This window comes from Athene cunicularia (assembly GCF_003259725.1).
Source record: "Athene cunicularia isolate RWA chromosome 3 unlocalized genomic scaffold, athCun1 chr3_part1, whole genome shotgun sequence".
Lineage (NCBI taxonomy): Eukaryota > Metazoa > Chordata > Aves > Strigiformes > Strigidae > Athene > Athene cunicularia.
Genome location: NW_020799097.1, coordinates 90,180,982 through 90,200,756, shown reverse-complemented (window position 1 = coordinate 90,200,756; position 19,775 = coordinate 90,180,982). Strand labels below are relative to the sequence as shown.

Here is a 19,775-nt window from a genome sequence, read left to right as displayed (position 1 = left end):
ACCAAGTGAAATCTAAATAGAAGGAAGTCTCAAGAGCCCTAATGGCAAGTAAAGAGAAGTGTGAACACACAGCATTCCACTAAGCTAACAGCCTTTAACCATATGCAAAAAAGTTCCCAAATTAAAGTAACATTTGAACAATCTTTACCTATTTGCACTTGATATAAGGTGGACTAACATTCTTTTATGCACAAAAATACAAAATGACAAACAAGCAAAAGCTAAGTAAACTACACTGAACTATAAGTAAGTGCAAGGGGATAATGCAGATTAAATTCTTCCCTTCTTAAAGTAGGCATGATGCAAGATAATACTGACAGTTGATGTCCACATGCACTGTAGGAGCTCTCCAAGCACCACGTCTGACTTGAGTATGTGGCTTATCAAAGCCAGAGGATGTGTGGCTATTCCATTGCTGTTTGAAGGGAAACAGCATGCTACTCCTGTATGATCGTGCTGCAGCTGGTCTTAGGGGAGGATGAAGTACTTATTGTTGGGCAAACCAACATAGTTGTTATATCCTGCAGTGAGCACGTGAGGTTTATGCCACTTACAAGTGGTGAGAAAAAGACTGGTTTTGTTCCTTTTCAGTTAACAGCTGCACAAGGACCACCCACTGGTTTCCAGAATAAAATAGGAATGAGCAAAGTGAGCAGATGTAGAAGAATGAAGTGCGCATTGTCAGCTCCTGAAACGTCAAATCCAGAGGCACATCATAGACTCATAGAATGTTTTGGGTTGGAAGGGACCTTAAAGATCATCTAGTTCCAACCCCCCTGCCATGGACAGGGACACCTTCCACCAGACCAGGTTGCTCAAAGCCCCGTCCAGCCTGGCCTTGAACACTGCCAGGGAGGGGCAGCCACAGCTTCTCTGGGCAACCTGTGCCAGTGCCTCACCACCCTCACAGTAAAGACTTGCTTCCTTATATCTAACATAAATCTACCTTCTTTCAGTTTAAAACCATTACCCCTTGTCCTATCACTACACTCCCTGATAAAGAGTCCTTCCTCACCTTTCCTGCAGCCCCTCTTTAGGTACTGGAAGGCCACTATAAGGTGTCCCCAAAGCCTTCTCTTCTCTGGGCTGAACAACCTCAACTCCCTCAGCCTGTCCCCACAGGGGAGTTGCTCCAGCCCCTTGATCATCTTCGTGGCCTCCTCTGAACATCCTCGAGCAGGTCCATGTCCTTCTTATGCTGGTGGCCCCAGAGCTCCAGGTGGGGTCTCATGAGAGCAGAGTAGAGGGGGAGAATCACGTCCCCCGACCTGCTGACCACACTTCTCTTGATGCAGCCCAGGATATGGTTGGCTTTCTGGTCTGCGAGTGCACATTGCTGTCTCATAGTCAGTTTTCTATCCACTAATACCCCCAAGTCCTTCTCCGCAGGGCTGCTCTCATCGCCCAGCCTGTATTTGTGCTTGGGATTGCCCTGACTCATGTGCAGGACCTTGTACTTCGCCTTGAACTTCATGGGGTTTGCATGGGTCCACCTCTCAAGCCTATCAAGGTGCCTCTGGATGACATCCATTCTATGTCTCCAATTTAGAGACAAGGATGTCATGCAGGACAATGTGCAAAGCATTTGACAAGTCCAGATAGATGACGTCAGTTGCTCTTCCCTTCTTCACCAACACTGTAACCCCATCATACAAGGCCACCAAATTTGTCAGGCACCATTTGCCCTAGTGAAGCCATGCTGGCTGAAACCAATCACCTCCTTACTTTCCATGTGCCCTAGCATAGTGTCTGGGAGGATCTGCTCCACGATCTTGCCAGGCACAGAGGTGAGAGAGACTGACTGGCCTGTAGTTCCCCGGGTCTTCCTTGTTTCCCTTTTTAAAAATGGGGGTTATGTTTCCCCTTTTCCAGTCAGCGGGAACTTCACCAGACTGCCACGACTTCTCAAATATGATGGACAGTGGTTTAGCCACTTCATCCACCAGTTCCCTCAGGATCCACAGGTGCATCTCATCAGGTCCCATGGATTTGTGCACCTTCAGGTTCCTTAGATGGTCACGAACCTGAACTTCTCCTACAGTGGGCAGTTCTTCATTCCTCCAGTCCCTGTCTTTGCCTTCTGTGACTTGGGTGGTGTGGCTGGAGAACTTGCTGGTGAAGACTGAAGCAAAAATTCATGAGTCCCTCAGCCTTCTCCATATCCTGAGTAACCTTTGTCCTTCCAGAGGGGACTCACATTTTCCCTAGTCTTCCTTTGATCACTGACATACCTATAGAAGCTTTTCTTGTTGCCCTTGACATCCCTGGACAGATTTAATTCTGCCAGGGCTTTGGCTTTCCTAACCTGATCCCTGGCTGCTCAAACAATTTCTCTGTGTTCCTCCCAGGATACCTGTCCTTGCTTCCACCCTCTGTAGGCTTCCTTTTTGTGTTTGAGTTTGTCCAGGAGCTCCTTGTTCATCCATGCAGGCCTGCTGGAGTTTTTGCCTGATGTCCACTTTGTTGGGATGCATCGCTCCTGAGCTTGGAGGAGGTGATCCTTGAATATTAAGCATCTTTCTTGGGCTCCTCTTCCCTCCAGGGCTTTATCCTATGCTACTCTGCCAAGCAGATCCCTGAAGAGGCCCAAGTCTGCTCTCCTGAAGTCCAGGGTAGCGAGCTTGCTGTGTGCCCTCCTTGCTGCCCTAAGGATCTTCAACTCCACCATTTCATGGTCACTGCAGCCAAGGCTGCCCTTGAGCTTCACACTCCCCACCAGCCCCTCCTTTGTGGTTGCCCTATATGGGGCAGTGTCACCACTTGACACTGAGGTCCTGAGAAACAGAAGCCAACTGATAAGAGAAAAAAACACCAGCAAGGCTGAAGGAAAGCAAGAATCCTTTTTAAGAACTAACAACAGTACTTTCCTCCTTTTACTTTGAAAGAAAAGTAAGAGAATGAATAGCAAGATTTCTGCTCCTAGCACTGCCACTTTTCCCTATTCTAGTTTAAGAGAATATGGTGCAAAGTACATTCTCACTGGGACCTAATTTGTATGTCTTCTGGTCTCCTGTGTGAGATATTTGTCCTTGATGACATTATCAGATAAGAGACAAAGGTGAAGCACATGTTTTCTTAGGGCCCAATGAAGGCTGGAGGGAAAAACAGAATGGCTTCTTTCCAAACTGATCACAGTAAATCTATGTTCACTGGTGACAACAAAATGGAGTTATTACTGACAGTAGAGTATTCATCTGTTGACAGTACAGTCAGTCACACTGTGTTTTTCATATCTTCCCTCCCCACAGTGACATTGTGGTATGCCCTTGAATGCTCCTTGGACTTGACTTCTTTTTACATGGGCTCAGATCCTCTGCTAATTTCTTTAGTTTTGGTTTTGTTGCAACAATTGAATTCTTCCAAGTACTACCTCCTCGTAGTACCAAAATGAAGATGGCATTTGCATCTCCTGCAAATCTTGATAATGTGATTTAAATACAGTTCCATAAATTAATGGAAGAATTTTAAATGCTGCTACTTCAAGTTACCATCACTGGGTGTTAAAGCTAATCTGCTTCATGGTGGAAAGGTACTGCAGGATTTGTCCTTGCAAACGGGAATGGGGGTAGTACCACTGTGCGTTGCTCTGCTGCCTCAGCTATCTTAATTTTTTTAATTTCTCCTTCCTAAAACAAGCTCCTGTAAGCCTGAACCTTTCTCACAAGATTTTGCAAAGGTTTCATTTTGTCACTCAGCTGTTAATGATATTTAACAGGCAACTTCTTGAGTGCTGCTGACTGCTACATTCAGTGATCTAAATACTTGTTGCAATTAGGTCACAGATATTTGAACCTTGTTTACAAGTCTGAAAGACCATGAGTGACAGGAGAAAAGAGACACAGCCTTGTGAGCTGTTGAGTCTGCACCCTGGCACTAGAGTTATTCTAAAGCTTTCTGGAAGCTAGATCAGTCTGCAGTGTACAACAAAGAAAAATGAAGATTTGCATTCTGGAGGGGAAAGAAGAAAAAGCTGTGCCAGTAAACCCCTTCATTTCTTGTACTCTGTTGTTCCTTATTGTGGGCTTGTTCCTTTGTGAAGACTGAATCAACATAGAAATGTGGAGGCAAGTTTAAGAGTTCTAAACTAATTTTTCATTTTCCAGTAATATTTGTAACACCCAAAACACCTAACAAAACCTCACAAATCCAGTAGAGTGGACTACTAGGAAAAACAGGATGAAAGATGGAGTAAAACAGGCAAGGGGACTCAAAAAGGCACTCAGAGAGACTGACAATTCAGTTGCTTGATTTTTTGCTTTCCCATCTACCTTTTCTGAGGACTTAGGTTAGTGCTAGATAATGCTAAGAGGATACTGATATATACAAATTCTGTTTTTAATCATATGCTCCCTTAAACATCGTCCAAGCATACGAGTGGATCCTTGTAAAAATTTGAAAATAAAGTTAAAAAATTCAAGTCATTCAGGCCATAGTCTTGATTCCATATCAGATTTCATTGTTCCAGTACAGCAAACAATAGATTGTTTACTCTTAACTCCTGTAACTGTTCATTATTACTGCCAAGTCTGTTGACATATAAAATCTAGGTGTTTCTGCTCTATTTTCATTGCTGATGATTCACTAATAACATATTCCATCCTAGAAATGCCTCTTTGCATGCACACAGTTTTAAGAAGACAAAGTTTTAAATTTTTCTGTTGTAGTTAAAGCAGTATCAGTATTTAAACCAACTTTACCTTTCCATTGGTTACATATGCAGTCGAAATCACACCAAGCATGCAAAAATCTGCTGGTGTCTTACCTGGTGAGGTACGGAAGCGACACTGTCCAGTCATCGGATCATACTCCTGGTTTTCATCAGAGCACAGGCACAGGAAAGAACCATCAACATTTTCACAAAGGGCTTCACCACATACTCCACTCAGCATTTCACATTCATTCACATCTGGGGAAAAAATCCAAAACATAAATCAATTCAGATCCATTACAAACAGTTTGTTCTTTTATCTGTTATATCTGTGCCAATATTATCTGTCAGATTACAGATGTGATCTCTGGGGAAGGATTAAAAACTCACTAATACCTAACTGGATTCATAAACAAGTAGTCAGTCCTTTGAAGCAAAAGCTCCTGAAAGCCACAGTACAGTTTACAGACTATTGATGCTGATTAGGTGCTGCTTGTAGACCAGAACATTGGCTTTCATTTTTTCAGGGGTTTCCTTCTTGGTTTTAAATACTTGCTTTTCTTTGTACCCTCTTCTTGGGATTTAAGGTTCAAGCTCATTTAATTTGTTTTCTTAACTTTATTATCAAAGTTGATTTGACTTAAGGAGCAAAATTAGTACCCCCACCACCATGTGCCTCTCATACGCATGGCCTCACTGGCTGCTCTGGAACCCACAAGGAATATGCCCAGGTCACCCAGGGAGACCCTGCCAAATGCTGTATATTTCCACTCCCAAAAAACCCCCACATATTTTTAACTTGGAATCCATATGCCTGCTAACTAGTCTACCCTTGATGGGAGAGTTGTCTGCTGTTTGAAAAAGGGTTACCAAATACTGTCAGGATCACTTAACTTTACTCTCTTTTCAGTTCCTAAAGTTTATATTTGAAAATCTGCTTTGTCTACAAATGACAGAATCTGAAAATTATAATCTGTGTACCACAATTCAGAAATTTCTATAATTGTGGTTTAAAGTATAATTTGTGAGGCAATGTCTTATCATTTTTACCTTTTATCCAGCAAGAACGAAGATCTAGTCATATGACTGAATGTTGATTTTTGTGTATTTTTATATAAATATGTATTTTAACTTATGTTTTACTCAGCACTTTTAAAATGTACTTAGATTTTTCTTTTTTTTCTGGATTCCTGTCATAAGTAATAAGTCTTCTTTGGGGCACATTGCCTGTCCAGGAACTGAAGAGACTTACCTTTACCTAAAATTGTTTTGGTAGGTAACTGGCATAAAAATTTTTAAGGTTTTATATTATACAGTGTATACAAGAAAAAAACCCAAGACATTATTTTATGGTGCAGAATCACTTCACTGGCAACTCAAAATTTAGTTTCACACCAGCTTTTGCTTTCCTTCACTCGTGCCCCCGTTCTTTCTTTGCTTCATTTGTTTTCATCCGTGAAAAGTCACTGTATGCAAAAATATACATTGGTATGTTGCAAACTAAATGCCAAATGGCATAAACAATTTTGTAATAAAACTATTTAATATATTAGAAAACACATACAAACACTTCTGTAAAACTTCTAACACCTCCTTTCTGTTTGGTATTCCATTTAGGTTTCTGTTCCCGGTAAATGTGTTTCATCCTGAGTCTGGCTTGAAGAAACTGCTTAACGAATACCTTTCCTTGATCTGCTATTAATTTTGTATTAGAAACTTGTGCTGCCTCAGGTAGTTCTCAGGTCCAACAGTGACTATTAACAACAGATCTGGAAACATATTCCTAACAAGAGAAATGCGCAGTATTTACAGATCTACAGACATCTCACATCTTTTCATGGTGATAAGTGTCTTTCCTGGAGCTTGAAGACAATGTTTAAATCTGTTCAAATATAAGGTACCTAGGGAGTTGTGTCATCTAACTCAGCCTGGCTGTGCCACATGTCAGACGTTATTTTCTGTAGGGGATAGTACAGAGTTCTGGTTATTCAGCTAAGAGATTAAACAGATGTTGCATTTAAATAGGCTAAAGTATTAAATTCAATCTATTATGATTTATATTTGTGAATGGTCCTGATGTGCAGAAATAGTGGGTTTTCCTGAGTTTTTTAAAGAGATAAAATGAGTGGCTCATCTTATTTGGTGTTGGTTTCCTAATAACATGTTCTCATTAAATGGATACACAGTTAAGTTTCCATCTGGCACAAAGTTCCATGAGTAAAGCACAGCTCAACCTTATTTTAATAGTAAGTGGTATAACTTTTAAAAATAAATGATGGAAACCAAAACTGTTGCTGTGAAAAAATGCATTTTGCTCATATGCTTCTTTTTGCTCACCAGAACCGTGCAGGAATGACTGCCTGCACCTAAGAACTCACCCATACACCCTTGCCCATCCTGTGGATCCTGATACCCTTGGTAACAGAGGCAGCGGTAGGAGCCATCCATATTTTCACAGAACCCGTGACTGCCACATATTGTGCCATTTGCACATTCATCAACATCTGCAAGGAAGAATTTTAACATCAGACAGGCCATGTGACAGTCAAAGGTGGACATTCATGAAGAGTGCAGAAAAACAACAGACATGCCATTTTTGCAGACAGATGTAGTGATGTCCCTCTATGCACTGGGAAGGAAAACACAAAGGCCAAGACAGAAAAAAATCAATGTAAGCACATGTACAATTTAAGGAAGCATTTCAGTATTAAATTTTGCAGGAAATATGTCAGACAACGGTTTTGGTCAACTGTTTCCCATTTGTTTCACCAAACCTGCCAATCATGGCATGATGACACATACCACAGCGTTAGACATACGTTAAATACAACCATCTTTCTGACTTGCAGATTCTGCCAGTGTAGCATTATACAGTCAACAATACACGTGAAGCGGAATCCACTGTGCCTACAAGGAATTAAAGGGGATGGTTGCATCCTCTGTGCAGAAGTGCTGTACAGAGCTCGTAATGGCTCTCAGCACAGAAGAGGATTTCATGGTGTAAGTGGTAAATACCTAGATTGAGCCTTCTGGTTTAAATCCTGTGAGTTTACACATATGAATAATCTTACTCAGGTAGGCAAAGGAATAACAATGCCTGCATGCCTTCTGTACTGGCCCTTTCATTTGCAGGTCCCATTTGTGGTTTGCTGGCCTTAGAAGTAAGAGTCAGTTGTGTGAATAAGTCTGTTCTTTGACTCAGCTGCCCATCAAACTATAATGAAGCAGAGCTGCTTGTGGCAGAATGTGGTTTATTTTTGTAAGTGTATTACAAGTGCTAGGAATGTATTATTTTTATCTTCACTCACAGTAAGAGCTAAACCCAAGGCCCTGACCATCTGTGGTCATTAAAGATGTCATGGTGTGTTTTTCAGGAGGAAGAACATTAACTGAAACTGGGAACCTGCCAGGATACTAGGATTAGTAACTTCTGCTTTCTAAATTCCTCTGTAGTTTGAAGCAGAGAAATTATTGCTACATTTCTTTCCTAGAAACTATTTTGACTGTTAAGTAAGGTTGCTGTCCACTCGGAACTACCTTCTGCACTGTGCCTCAGCAGTAATTACATTTTAAATGGTGAACAGTGATTTGCTTTAGATTTTTCTGGATACTAGCTACTGTCATTAATTCTGCATGTTAGAGCAGAACAGTGATTTGCTTTTGATTTTTCTGGATACTAGCTACTGTCATTAATTCTGCATGTTAGAGCAGACCTTCATCTGATGGAGCCTACCGTCATTCTACCTCCAGAGAAGGCCTTAGGAACTCACTGAACTAAAGAGCTGGTGGGACTGAATCTTGCATTGTCACAGAGAGAGGGCTCCTCTGAGCAGGTCAGCAGCACTGTTGCCTGGTCTTTCTGAAAGGATAGGGTAGGGTTTGAATGTAGTCCCGTCTACTCTTCCAGCTCTTCACAGCTGTGTCAAAGGCCTAGCAAAATCAGCAAAGATGCACCTTGTTCTTCTCCTGAAAGCACTCGCTGAGCAAGGACATTTTTACTTTTACATCATGTCATGTTCAGCTAAAAGGGAATTCTTGGTCTCTGAACCACGTGGTCACAGCTCCCCAGGCTATCCAGATTTGAGCAGCATGTACATTACCATCCCCACACATTACCCTCTTGCTCCCCAAGTGCTCAAATTCATCCACACATGTGTGTGTCTGCCTCAGGGAGAGGTTTTTTTGGGGTCTTGAAAACCAGCTTTTCCTATGTGCTGTAGTTGGGGTTTGAACAGGTTTAGAGTCACATATAGATTTTTAAGGCCAGAAGAAACTATCCACAGTCTCTTATATAGGTTAAAAAAATGTCTCTGGCAATTTCTGTACCAATGGAGTAAACTGTGGAATTTTACAACATTTTTCAGAAAGGTATCTAATTTCACTTTAGGATGTTTAAGTGATGGAAAACTCACCTCCTCTCCTACTGAACTGATCCATGTGTTAACAGCCTTCAGCTAAAATATAAAATTAATGCAAAATCTGCTACATACTCTGAAATCTAGAATATATATATGAGTATAATTGACAATTATTAAAAAAAGGACTTGCAGATAGAACTGGCAGAATAATTTATCTGATTTGGTGGTTTTGTCAATAAAGATTTTAATGGTCTTTACATCTTGATTTATTTAACAAAGAAAAAATACTGAAGGAGTTTATTTTAGAAAGGGTTATTTGTGTTTGGCAAAGAATACAATAGCTAATATGCTTATTCTCAAGGAACTGAATATGAAAACTTGGGTGGTTCATGAATACTGAACTTACTGGAATCTACCACAAACCCTCCCTAGTAGAATTAATTCAGCAACAAGAGTAAGCAACACAGCTGTACTAAAGACACTGTCAAAGGTTGAAGGTTGAGTATTACCTTTGATACCCTTTCCTTTTCCAGTCACCATAATGACAGAATTATTAAAAGATGCATATGGAATTACTGGGAAGAAGAAGATATAAATTCTTTACAGTTGTGTTTTCCTGATCCCTCCTTCCTGCTGCTGTGCACTATGCCTCCATAACATATCTTATTTTAATGTTTAGTCTCAGGTGATCATCTGAGTTTCACATATCTGGTCCAAAAATCTGAATACGCTATCTCTGATTCAGAAAACCCTGTTCAGAAAAGTTAAGAAAGGGAATTCAAAATGAGTGAACAATGGTGGGTTGACAGCCAGGAATTTAAGACAACAGACAATAACATAGTGTTTGTATTTTCAGTGGCCAACTATAGTTTAATAACAAAAGTTCCTGAGCCACAGGACAGTTACTCTGTTAAAAGCCTAGACAGAAGAAACTACAACTGGGGATTTCAGAATTACTTAAATTACAGTATTTCTCTTACGTAACAGCTAAATGTTAAAGGGAACAGATAGGGGAATATATCATGCAGCTGGTTCTCCAAAGGTAAACTAAGGTCATTGACTAAAAAGTAGCAGAAAAAATACTTGTGATTGTAGTATCCAATATAGCCACAGAAGACAGTTTTGGGTTTAAAATGTACACAGTCTGAACATGACTTGATCTTTCAGTGTATGGGAAATTAGAGAAGGTCCAAGAACCAACTATTTTTCCTTGTCTAGACAGCTCAAAGGACTCCTGTTTTACAGCCGGAAAAGGCATTTGTTTCTTTAATCACCCCGTAAAGCATGAGGCTTGTAATTGGGCATTCTCTTGCTATATGAAGACAAAGCAAGGGGAAAAACTAAATATGAAACCAAATCATCCTATGTCTATATAGTGACCACAGCAGTAATTACAACCTGTTTTAGAATCCATGACTTTGTACTGCCTGCTTTAATCAAAACTCCTTTGATCTAACATCAACAGGATCTAAAGGCAAAACATGTGCGCTCCAGCACACTCCTTTTCAGCTCAACTTCGTGTTCCTGTTTTCCTCCAACCTGAACAAGATGAACGCATACTTAACCTCAGGTGAGATATTTAAATTTCTCACTGAAATCTCCTTACATGTCAAAGTGTCTGGAAGAGGAACTGTTTCCTAGGACAGTTCTGTACAGTGCTCAGGGGAACTGAGCTCTGATTCTGAGCATTCCAGGGCTTATTCCATAACGCCCATACATAAAAATCACTGTCATTAGAAAATCAGAAAAAATGAAAAGAAAGACCTTGGCCATCTAGAGGCAATAATTCTGGATGGTCTCCCAACATTATTATGACACAGGTAAGAAAGAGACTCTTATTTCTCCCTTTGTGCTCTTTCTCTAGCCAGTGTCCAAGTAAGAAGTAGTCAGTGCCCTAAAACATCTCTGTCAGCAAACGTGAGAAGGCTGGTGAAGTCTGTGATTACTCATTGTGGAACAAGAAGTTTGCTCAGAGGGGCACACTCTGGGGATGCATATCTGAATCCATGTTTGGCAGAAGCCTGAGCTTTCTTACTTCAGTATTTAATCAGAGATTTGGTGAAGCTGTGAAGTTGTCTACTGCATAAAACTTACTCCCTGTAACAGAAAGCACTCTGCCCCAAAAGGAGTCCTAGATTTACCATACCCTTTTCTTAAAGCTGCTTCGTTTTCCCTATATACTGGCAGAATTATGGTTGTGATGTACAGTTAGTTACAGCAAACATCTACTCTTAAAATGTCTTTGGTGGCAAAGGTAACAGTGATGCACTGCTCGCAGGTCTGCTCTCTGTTTCCCCGATTTTCAGACTTCTTAGGTATGCAGTCATCTTAAATGCTGAACAATGTAGCATCTTTGTGCACAGGTTTGTAAAATTACTCTTTTGATCTGTGGATGCTCTGTACAAGCATTCCAAAGGCTCAGACAGGAGACTTATCCAGTGGATAAGTAAAGGAGAACAGGATAAAAGACAGTGAGGGGGAAGGAATAAGCAGAGGTCAGAGAGCTCTGGGGGGATGCATAATTCTTTTTTGAAATGTCTCTTGAGGCAGGCAGTGAAGCTTGTGGCTTGGAGCAGAGAGAGGGAAAAATGAGGGAGCCACTGAGAGACAAATGGAAAGAGGTGCTTGGGGCACGGTATTGACTGAAGCACCAGAGAACCTCTAACGTGAGTTTTTGCCAACATAGTTGACTAGCAGCCAGCTGGGTAAAACAAGACCCCCAGCGAGCTCAGCTGGTATCTAGGGAGCTCTCTGAGAGCCTCCTGTTCAGACAGCTTGGTGCAGCTAAATTGCTGAGCCTGGGGCCAGGCTGCAGTGGAATGCCACCACTACAACAAAAGTTTGTCTACACCTTGGAAGAAGACACAGTCTCCACAGCTGTTCAGTTTACTTTGGCCAGTGGCCATAAAAGCTCCATACCAGAACAGAACCACATGGGGTTCTTAAATGTTTTATGTTGTTGTTGTTTCAGACTTTTCAAAAAACCAAGTCAAACTTGTCCAAAACCAGTCTGGAGATACGGAAAATCTGCTCCCCAGGTACATGCCTCCCCAGAGGCATCTGAATCCAGCAAAATTTCCTCAGGTTCCTTCTCTGATAGTATAAACAGTTATTCTCACTCACTTAACTAGAAGTAAATTCACAGAGGCACCTAGTGTAAAGAACAGTAGCTCCTGTGGCTGGAAGTCACATCCTTTCTCAGTACCTGGAATGTCACATGTTCCTTCTGTTTCTGATCTTTTGCTTCGGCTTGCAGAAGCTGACACCACCACCACACATATTAACAACAATGACACCATCAGTGCTCTCTTGAAATGAATTTTTTCAACTCTAGATTTGCTTTTATTAAAATGCCAGAATGGAGAAACTAATCATGGTAGAAAAGAAGTGCTGCTGCTTCAGAAGACTAGAAGTACCCGTGCTTCGCCAAGTTATTAAAATACTTTTCCAAGTGTTGAATATAAAGTCTGATCTGTATTCCATACACACCACCAATTACTTGTGAAGCATGCTCAACTGGTTTTGTACTTGTTGTTTTATTCTTCATTAAAAAGTTTCAAAACTACTCACAATCCTGGAAATAAGATCTTGTGATATCATCTTTTTCTATTTAGTACAAGTTTGGCTTTTTGTTCTAATGGAGATTAACTTTGTACTGCTTCATCATACGTGATGGTAACTCTTCCCTGGGAACTGTGTTACTTTATTAACTGTCAGAGATCCAGATAGAGGGGCTCATTGTTTCTGGTGCATCTCCTAAAATTAGATGCCACTGACTTTTTTTAAGTTGTGTTTCTATTCAGTTCTGCCTTTTTTATTCACAAGATTAATAACTGTTCTTCTAACTCTGTTTTGGAGTAAAGTGTTTGCTTTCTACTAAGAGCAGGCTGCATTCTTCTCTGACCACTTTTTTTTTTTTTTTCAACTATGCTCAACAGTGAGACAAAATAACTGCTACTACTTTTCTTGTAGAGAAATTGAAGATATTTAACCATATCCTTCCTAAACAGCTGGGTGAAACATATATATGCTGCCAAAGAGTCCATGAACATGCTTTGGAATTATCCCCATTACTTGTAATCACAAAATACTGCTTTGTTCATCAATCACTGGAGTTATTCAGATTCACTTCCTCTAGGCTACTTGACCAGGCTTTTGTCTTGGCAGTAAGAGAATGTTTCTTTCAATTTATGCCATGATTACAAAAAAGTAAAGTTGAGAGAGGAAAAAGCACAAAAAAAAACCACAGGATTTTTTTTGTTATCAATAATAATTGAAACATCATAGTGTGTTTGATGTCATGCTGTACCTAAATATACATCACTTATTCCCTTACATCAGTGTAACAGTATTCTTGCCAATAGTGTATTTCGTTTCATTAGATATTACATTACTAACTATATGGCAAGTTATATGCCAGCTCAAATAATAATGCTGTAATGCTGTTCTTCCTCTGGTAAAAGTAGAGGGACTAAATGTGACAGCCAGACAGGAGTTTCAATACACCTCCTCCACTGAAGGAAGAATCTCTTCACTATCCCTAAGTGAACTATGAGAAGAGCTGGCCCAGGAAAACCAATCACATACAGATTTACTGGCCCACAATGTGGGATGGGGAACAAGCTCACTTGCTTCTTGGCTGCTTGACATCCACTGCCCATAGGTTTTAACACTGAGCTATCATCTGCTCAGTGCTTCTCCTCTGCATGCATCCTGCCAAAACATGATTATATAATCTTTTCCCCTTATGAAGTTTTCCCCCAAGGCTTCTTGTCTTGATAAGACTGCCCTTCTTCATCCAGTTAGGGGAATTTTTGTTTTCTGTCAGCATCACTGACTACACAGAGTCACATTTCTTCTCAGTACCATTGAACACAAGTGTCCTATTTTAAATTCAGTGCAGGAGAGTAGCATCACTAGCAAGTGTGTGTGTTCCATTAGCAACAGGATATATTCTCATGCTATAACCAAATAAAAACCCCAGTTACACCTAAATTTCAGGCTCCTGGTTGATGTTTCTCAGCAGTGTTATTACTGGGGCAGCTTTTACAACCTTATATGAAAAATACCTGTATAAGCATACCTGCGTACACTTAAAAAGAATAATCTGGCTTTAGTACTGTACAGATATAATTACTGCTATTTACTCAATTTCTGCTATTTCAGAATGCCCAAGGTTCTGTCATAGATAGCATTTGACTACAATTTCTCACGGGAGTTCTGTTGGATGGATGCTCCATCTGCATCTTTTTTTTTTTTTTTTTTTAAAAAAAAAGTCTTGACAAGCAAGGTTTTGTTGTCTCACACACAGCAATAAGAACATTCAGGCAGCTCAGGCTTGCTGCTAATGCACTTAATTTTTAAATGAAATAATCCTAAATGTTTATGGCAAGAAGGTCTTTCCCACTGAAACTTCTCAGAAGCCCGAGTTCCAAACTCTCTTTACATACATTTTACATATATTTATTCTTTACACCCTTGCTATAAGATAGAAATAATTCCCCATCTATGAATAGATTTCATGTTATTACAGATGTCCACGGGTTTCATATATCTTAAGAAATGAATATCATTCCTTCCTTTGCCATCATTTTAGGTTAGTATTCCTTCATTTCCATTAATTTATTTTGCTCAGAAAAATATAATTTAAACATAGCAAAATTATTAAAAATCAAGAAAAGCAAAACACAGATTTATAACAAACATTAACTTCAATACGTTGACCATTTTGTAAATTTCCTGTCATACTACTTATAATTCAAAGAGCCACATAGCACACTGTCCATTTATGAGAAGAACAAAGGGACCTTAGGTGTTTGCAGAGTTAACAGTGGGTTTGGGGTATTAGACCCAAATGAACTATTTTTCTTACCCAACTAATAACAGCGAATCAATGGGAAGGCGTTATTGTAATTTGTCTCACCTTCACATCTTCGGCCCTCTGCAGACACAGAAAAGCCCCGCTCACATATGCACTGGTAAGAACCATCCGTGTTTAGACACTCCCCGTGAGGTGAACAGAGGTCAGATCTCTCACATTCATTGATATCTGAAAACAGAGACATTAATAGCTTTGCAAATCATCATACCCTTAATATTAAGCTGAAGATCAATTAGTCTTAAAAGCAGCTTTTATTTCCAACAGCTATGTAAATAGCTATGTAAATGAGGCTATTTTCTAGAGTAACCAAATCTTTTGGGATCATTCCTCAACTCTGTATAGGCATCAGTATGTTCTACTGCATCATACTCTCACTATACCACTCTTCAAGAAGGATAAGCAGATGAGAATGATTCGAGATATGCCAGTATAAGCCGCACACTAGCCAACATTTCTTCTGCATTAGGGGAATTCTCAGATGGCTCCATCTCACTGCTTTTTGATTGCTGCACGCTGGTCAACTTGTGCATCTGGCTCCATGTGTTACCATCAGGTCTGGAATTGCATCTTTCCCAGTAGGCTGATTTTATATAATTTAAAGCCAAATATTCTTTTTTGCTGATGGGGAATGGGAATGATCCCAAAAGGCTGCTATATAAGAATGTCATCATTGGGGTTTTTTTATTATTTTAAAAAAACAACATTGTAGAAAGCATTGTTCAAACACTGCCTTTCAAAGTTGTGAATCTGAAAAACAAGTATTTCTTTGATTGATGTCTCATCTTAACAACAAAACCTGCCACCAGAACTTAAGGACTGCACTCATTTATTAAGTAGGTAGGACTTTCACATGAATTACCATTCACATTGTAATTTCACTTTTGTATTTTGCTTTACAAAAACCTATTAAGAAGTTTTCAGTACCATGCTGAGATTAAACACAAACTTACAAACAAAATTTACACATGTGGATCATTCATCCATCATCATAGATACTAGAATTTCTTATTCTTAACTGTGTCTTCTGTTGCTTAGATTCTGGCCATTGTTACAGCCATACAAAACGCAAAGTAGACAGTAATTTTGATAGACTAGAGAAACTGTGATTTCAATACCATCATTTCAAGACCCAGGACATGCATTATAGAATTTTCTTTAGATACAGACTGATTCTGTCCTGTGTGTAAACCTTCTGGGCTGTCCTGATGTCATGGTACATATGTGGAAAGAACAGAGGCAGCTCTGGGAAGGGTAATATCTGTATGAGGTATGCTGGGAAAAGTCAGTGTGCTGTGCTTCACACAACACCCACGTGTATAAAATTTTGTCTGAATTTGTAGTAAATGCAGACCAATGACATACTTCCTGAAGCTCCCTGAAAGTCAGGTAAGGTGGGAGATCAGCAATGACAAGGACAATATGGTACCTTCTCAGGACCCACATTGTTGTCATGACTAAGCTGTCAGTTTCTTAAAACTGCCAGAAAAATACTGAAAACCAAACCAGCTGATTACACAAGGTAGAATGATGTATTGAAAGATAGGAAAACAAAATTAACAATGTTAGGGAAATAGTATAATTTGTCTGAAAGAGCAAACTGTGCACTTTCTAATGTTTTGGACTCTTTTCAACTTTGCTCCTTACCAAAATGTGTGTTCCTAATTTCTTGTCTAGTCCAGATTCAACTTGTAGACATTGCATTCTGTGATAAATTTGCCAGTTTAATTCAATAGCTCTCTACTTTCAATTATGGTTTCCTTTGAATGTAGTAAGACTCTGATTGAGTCACACTTCAGCTTTTTTCCTCCACAAAACAGTTTAAAAGCATTCAATGCTTTTTCCCTCTGGGCCATCAGCTTTTTTTGGATTCATCTCTACCTCTCCTCAGTGATCAGCATCTGATTTTGAACTGTGGGCACCAGAACATCGGTGTACAACACTGTGCCAAGAGCAGTTGCATTAGGGCAAAACAGAGGTAAACAATATCCTGCTTGATATTCTGATTTTTCAGTCTGCCAGGGAGTGCATTAGTCCTGCTGGCCACAGGGTTGCACTGGAAGCTCATACTCAGCTGACTGACGCTGACCCCTAAATCCTTCTCAGTCACTGTGTCCCAGAAGGAAGTCCACCACCTGATAAGCATGACTGAGATGCCTTCTTCAATGTAGAACTGGATATATTGAATCCTGTATTGTTTGCTCATACCCAGTATACCATGTGATCAAGATCACTCTGCACTAGTGACCTATTACCTGGATCTTTTACTAGACCCCTAATCTCTTCAGGAAAATTATCTCAAAAATCTTATGTTTTTCTCTTGCTATTACAGAACTCTGATAGAACTAACATTCAGACATTTAAAAATGTTTCAGTTTAGCTACTGCTTAAAGCATTTTGAAGGTACTGTTGAAATGTAAAGACATCATCATTTATGATACAAATGTGGTTAGTTTTGTCCAGTACAAAATACAGGACAAGAAAATATACTGAAGATTTTGATCTTTGACAAATAAAAATTCTATTGTTGCATCCTGTAACAGCTTAACAACGAATAGTTGACACAGTAAAAAAAAGTCTAACCACACTTAATTTTGTTATGCAAAGATCTCCCTTTCACTGTGTTAAGTTCTTTGCTATTCTAACTTGTCAGTCACATTCATCATATCAGTTCCTCCTTTCTTCCATTTGTTTTGATATTGATCTGGCTATTTCTCAAGCAGTTTCACTCCTCTCTACAACAAGTTGTTATTTTTCAGTGTTGGTGGTCTTCTTTCTCAAGTGTGGTGCTCTCACCTGAAATAATTTTCCATTTTCATTCACATTTTTCTGTGAAAAATACTGTCTATACTGTCTGTCCCTTAGTTGGCTCATGAGTGCTTTCACAGTTCTGTTACATTTATCCATTTAAAACACAAAACCTATATACTACTACTTTATATAGTGGAGTGAAGAGAACAGAGTGGTATCAAAGCTGCACTGATTTGTAGCTTCTTATCAGTTTTCTTTTATCTGCTAAAGTAAGGTCTAGTATGTAGTTCTGTATGTTGAAAGCAACATTTTCTGAATCAGAAAGCAGTCAGATAGGACACTCAGTACTTTTACAGGAAATTTAGTGTTGGTTGCACAAGATCTTCAACATACATCAGCTGGAACATAGTCTCTCAGCTCAAGTCTAAGCTGTGGATAAGAGAGCAGCCAAAGCAAAGCCCAGTATCCTGGTCCTCCAGTCATTTAGAGCATGAACATGCCATCACTTTCCAGCTCTAATACCATGGTTCTCGTCTCATCAGAATGGGTGGCAAGAGGGAGTTATCAGGCATGCCTGGGTGTTGTGCCAACATGGAGTTGGGATCATTCTAAACGAAAACCTGGGAAGTATTTTTCTGGGTTTGGCAATGCTAACTCAGCCTCGGATAACACATTCTCTTCCTCCCCACCCATCCTCCACAAAGCACTGCAAGTGTTTTAGAGCTGAGGGAGGGGGCTTATCTAATGTGACTTGACACTAACTATACTGGTCTTTCTATTACATCCCTGATTCATAAACACAGAAGGTTCTGTCAAAATAAATATTTCCAGGATTTGGGAAAATGCAGCACCATATCTCTGTTAGCTCTAATGTAGATAATCTTTCAAATGATGAAGGCTGATATTTCAGCCTCCTGAAATAATTTCTCAGCGTATATTTACGGAGAGCAATATGAAGAGTAAGAAGGTACTACAAATGGTAACTAAATGAGTTTTTCTCCTCCTTAGCACAATTTGTGACTATCACAAGATATGCTTACAAACTTGCACATTCATAATCATCATCCAGGTATTTTTATGGCTATTTCATACCTTGACATCCCCTATTTGTTATCTGCTGGAAACCATCTGGACAAGTGCACTTGTAAGACCCGTCAGTATTGATGCAGTTTCCTCCAAGGCAAGTATTACTGTCTTGAAGGCATTCATCAACATCTGAAATAAAAATGTAACTGAATTATTAGATAATGTAAAAACAGATGAAAGTAATAGTGATACTTTGATACTAATGTAGCAACCTGAAGCCACAATGCCCTTTAATAACTGTGTGCATGTGTGGAAATCAAGTTTACTACACATTAGGATGTCCTTTTAATTTCCCTTTCATCATATCATCAAACTTCTTGTATTTCTCTAGAGTTTTAAAATTTGAGTTTGTATGTCACTTATTCCTAGCAAATATGCCTAACATGTGCCATCTGTATCTCTCATGAAAGGTATCATCACAGATCTTTATACCACTCTCTACCATACTATAAAGGTGTTACAGTAAAGTAGTTAAAAAGAAATCCAAGCAGCTCTTCTACAGAAGATGGACACAAAAACCCTACTAATGCAAATTTGTAGTTTGGACATGTTTAGACCACTACACAGAGATCTCTGAGCCAGAATTGACACGACTCAGACATCCACCAGCGTACAGGCAAGCCCAGCCATAGCTGGTGTGTCACACCAGGCAAGACAGAGACCACTCACAAAACAACCAGGTGGACAGGAGGCTTGTCGGACAGGGACTGCACTGTGTGCACTGCTGTGCTAACGGTTACTTTTTCATGCAGTTCATGTGATGCAATACAGCCATTCCACAGGCTTAACAGCTTGGTCACAAAGCTAAGGAGCTGCTTTTGCACAGTGCTGTGCCCAAGCCATAAATCCAGCCACAGAGTCAGAGCTTGCAGGCTCTGGCTCACAGCTGCCTATACACCACGTTCCCTGTGATAAGCCTCAGGCCCATATGCTCTGCTCGAGTGTCAACATCCATGGGGTAAATGTGCTGACTGACACATCACAGGGCAAGTTTCAGGATACAAACTAGATACAGAGTAATCAATTATTTCCAGAACAGGACACCGACATTGTC

General features: G+C 39.8%; 1 protein-coding gene across 6 annotated transcripts in view; it reads right to left on the bottom strand.

The window, feature by feature from the left end:
- The window catches only part of LTBP1 (latent transforming growth factor beta binding protein 1), a 199,185-nt gene that overhangs the window by 31,322 nt on the left and 148,088 nt on the right, over window positions 1-19,775 (bottom strand). For 5 of the 6 annotated variants that reach the window (XM_026845517.1, XM_026845520.1, XM_026845519.1 and 2 more), the window contains 4 exons: window positions 18,728-18,850; window positions 14,930-15,055; window positions 7,027-7,152; window positions 4,763-4,906 (listed from right to left, as the gene is read on the bottom strand). In XM_026845517.1, coding sequence (XP_026701318.1) covers window positions 4,763-4,906; window positions 7,027-7,152; window positions 14,930-15,055; window positions 18,728-18,850 — 519 coding nt within the window. Of the gene's footprint in view, window positions 1-4,762; window positions 4,910-7,026; window positions 7,153-14,929; window positions 15,056-18,727; window positions 18,851-19,775 lie in introns of all 6 variants that reach the window. The other variant, XM_026845518.1, reaches the window with a different exon arrangement.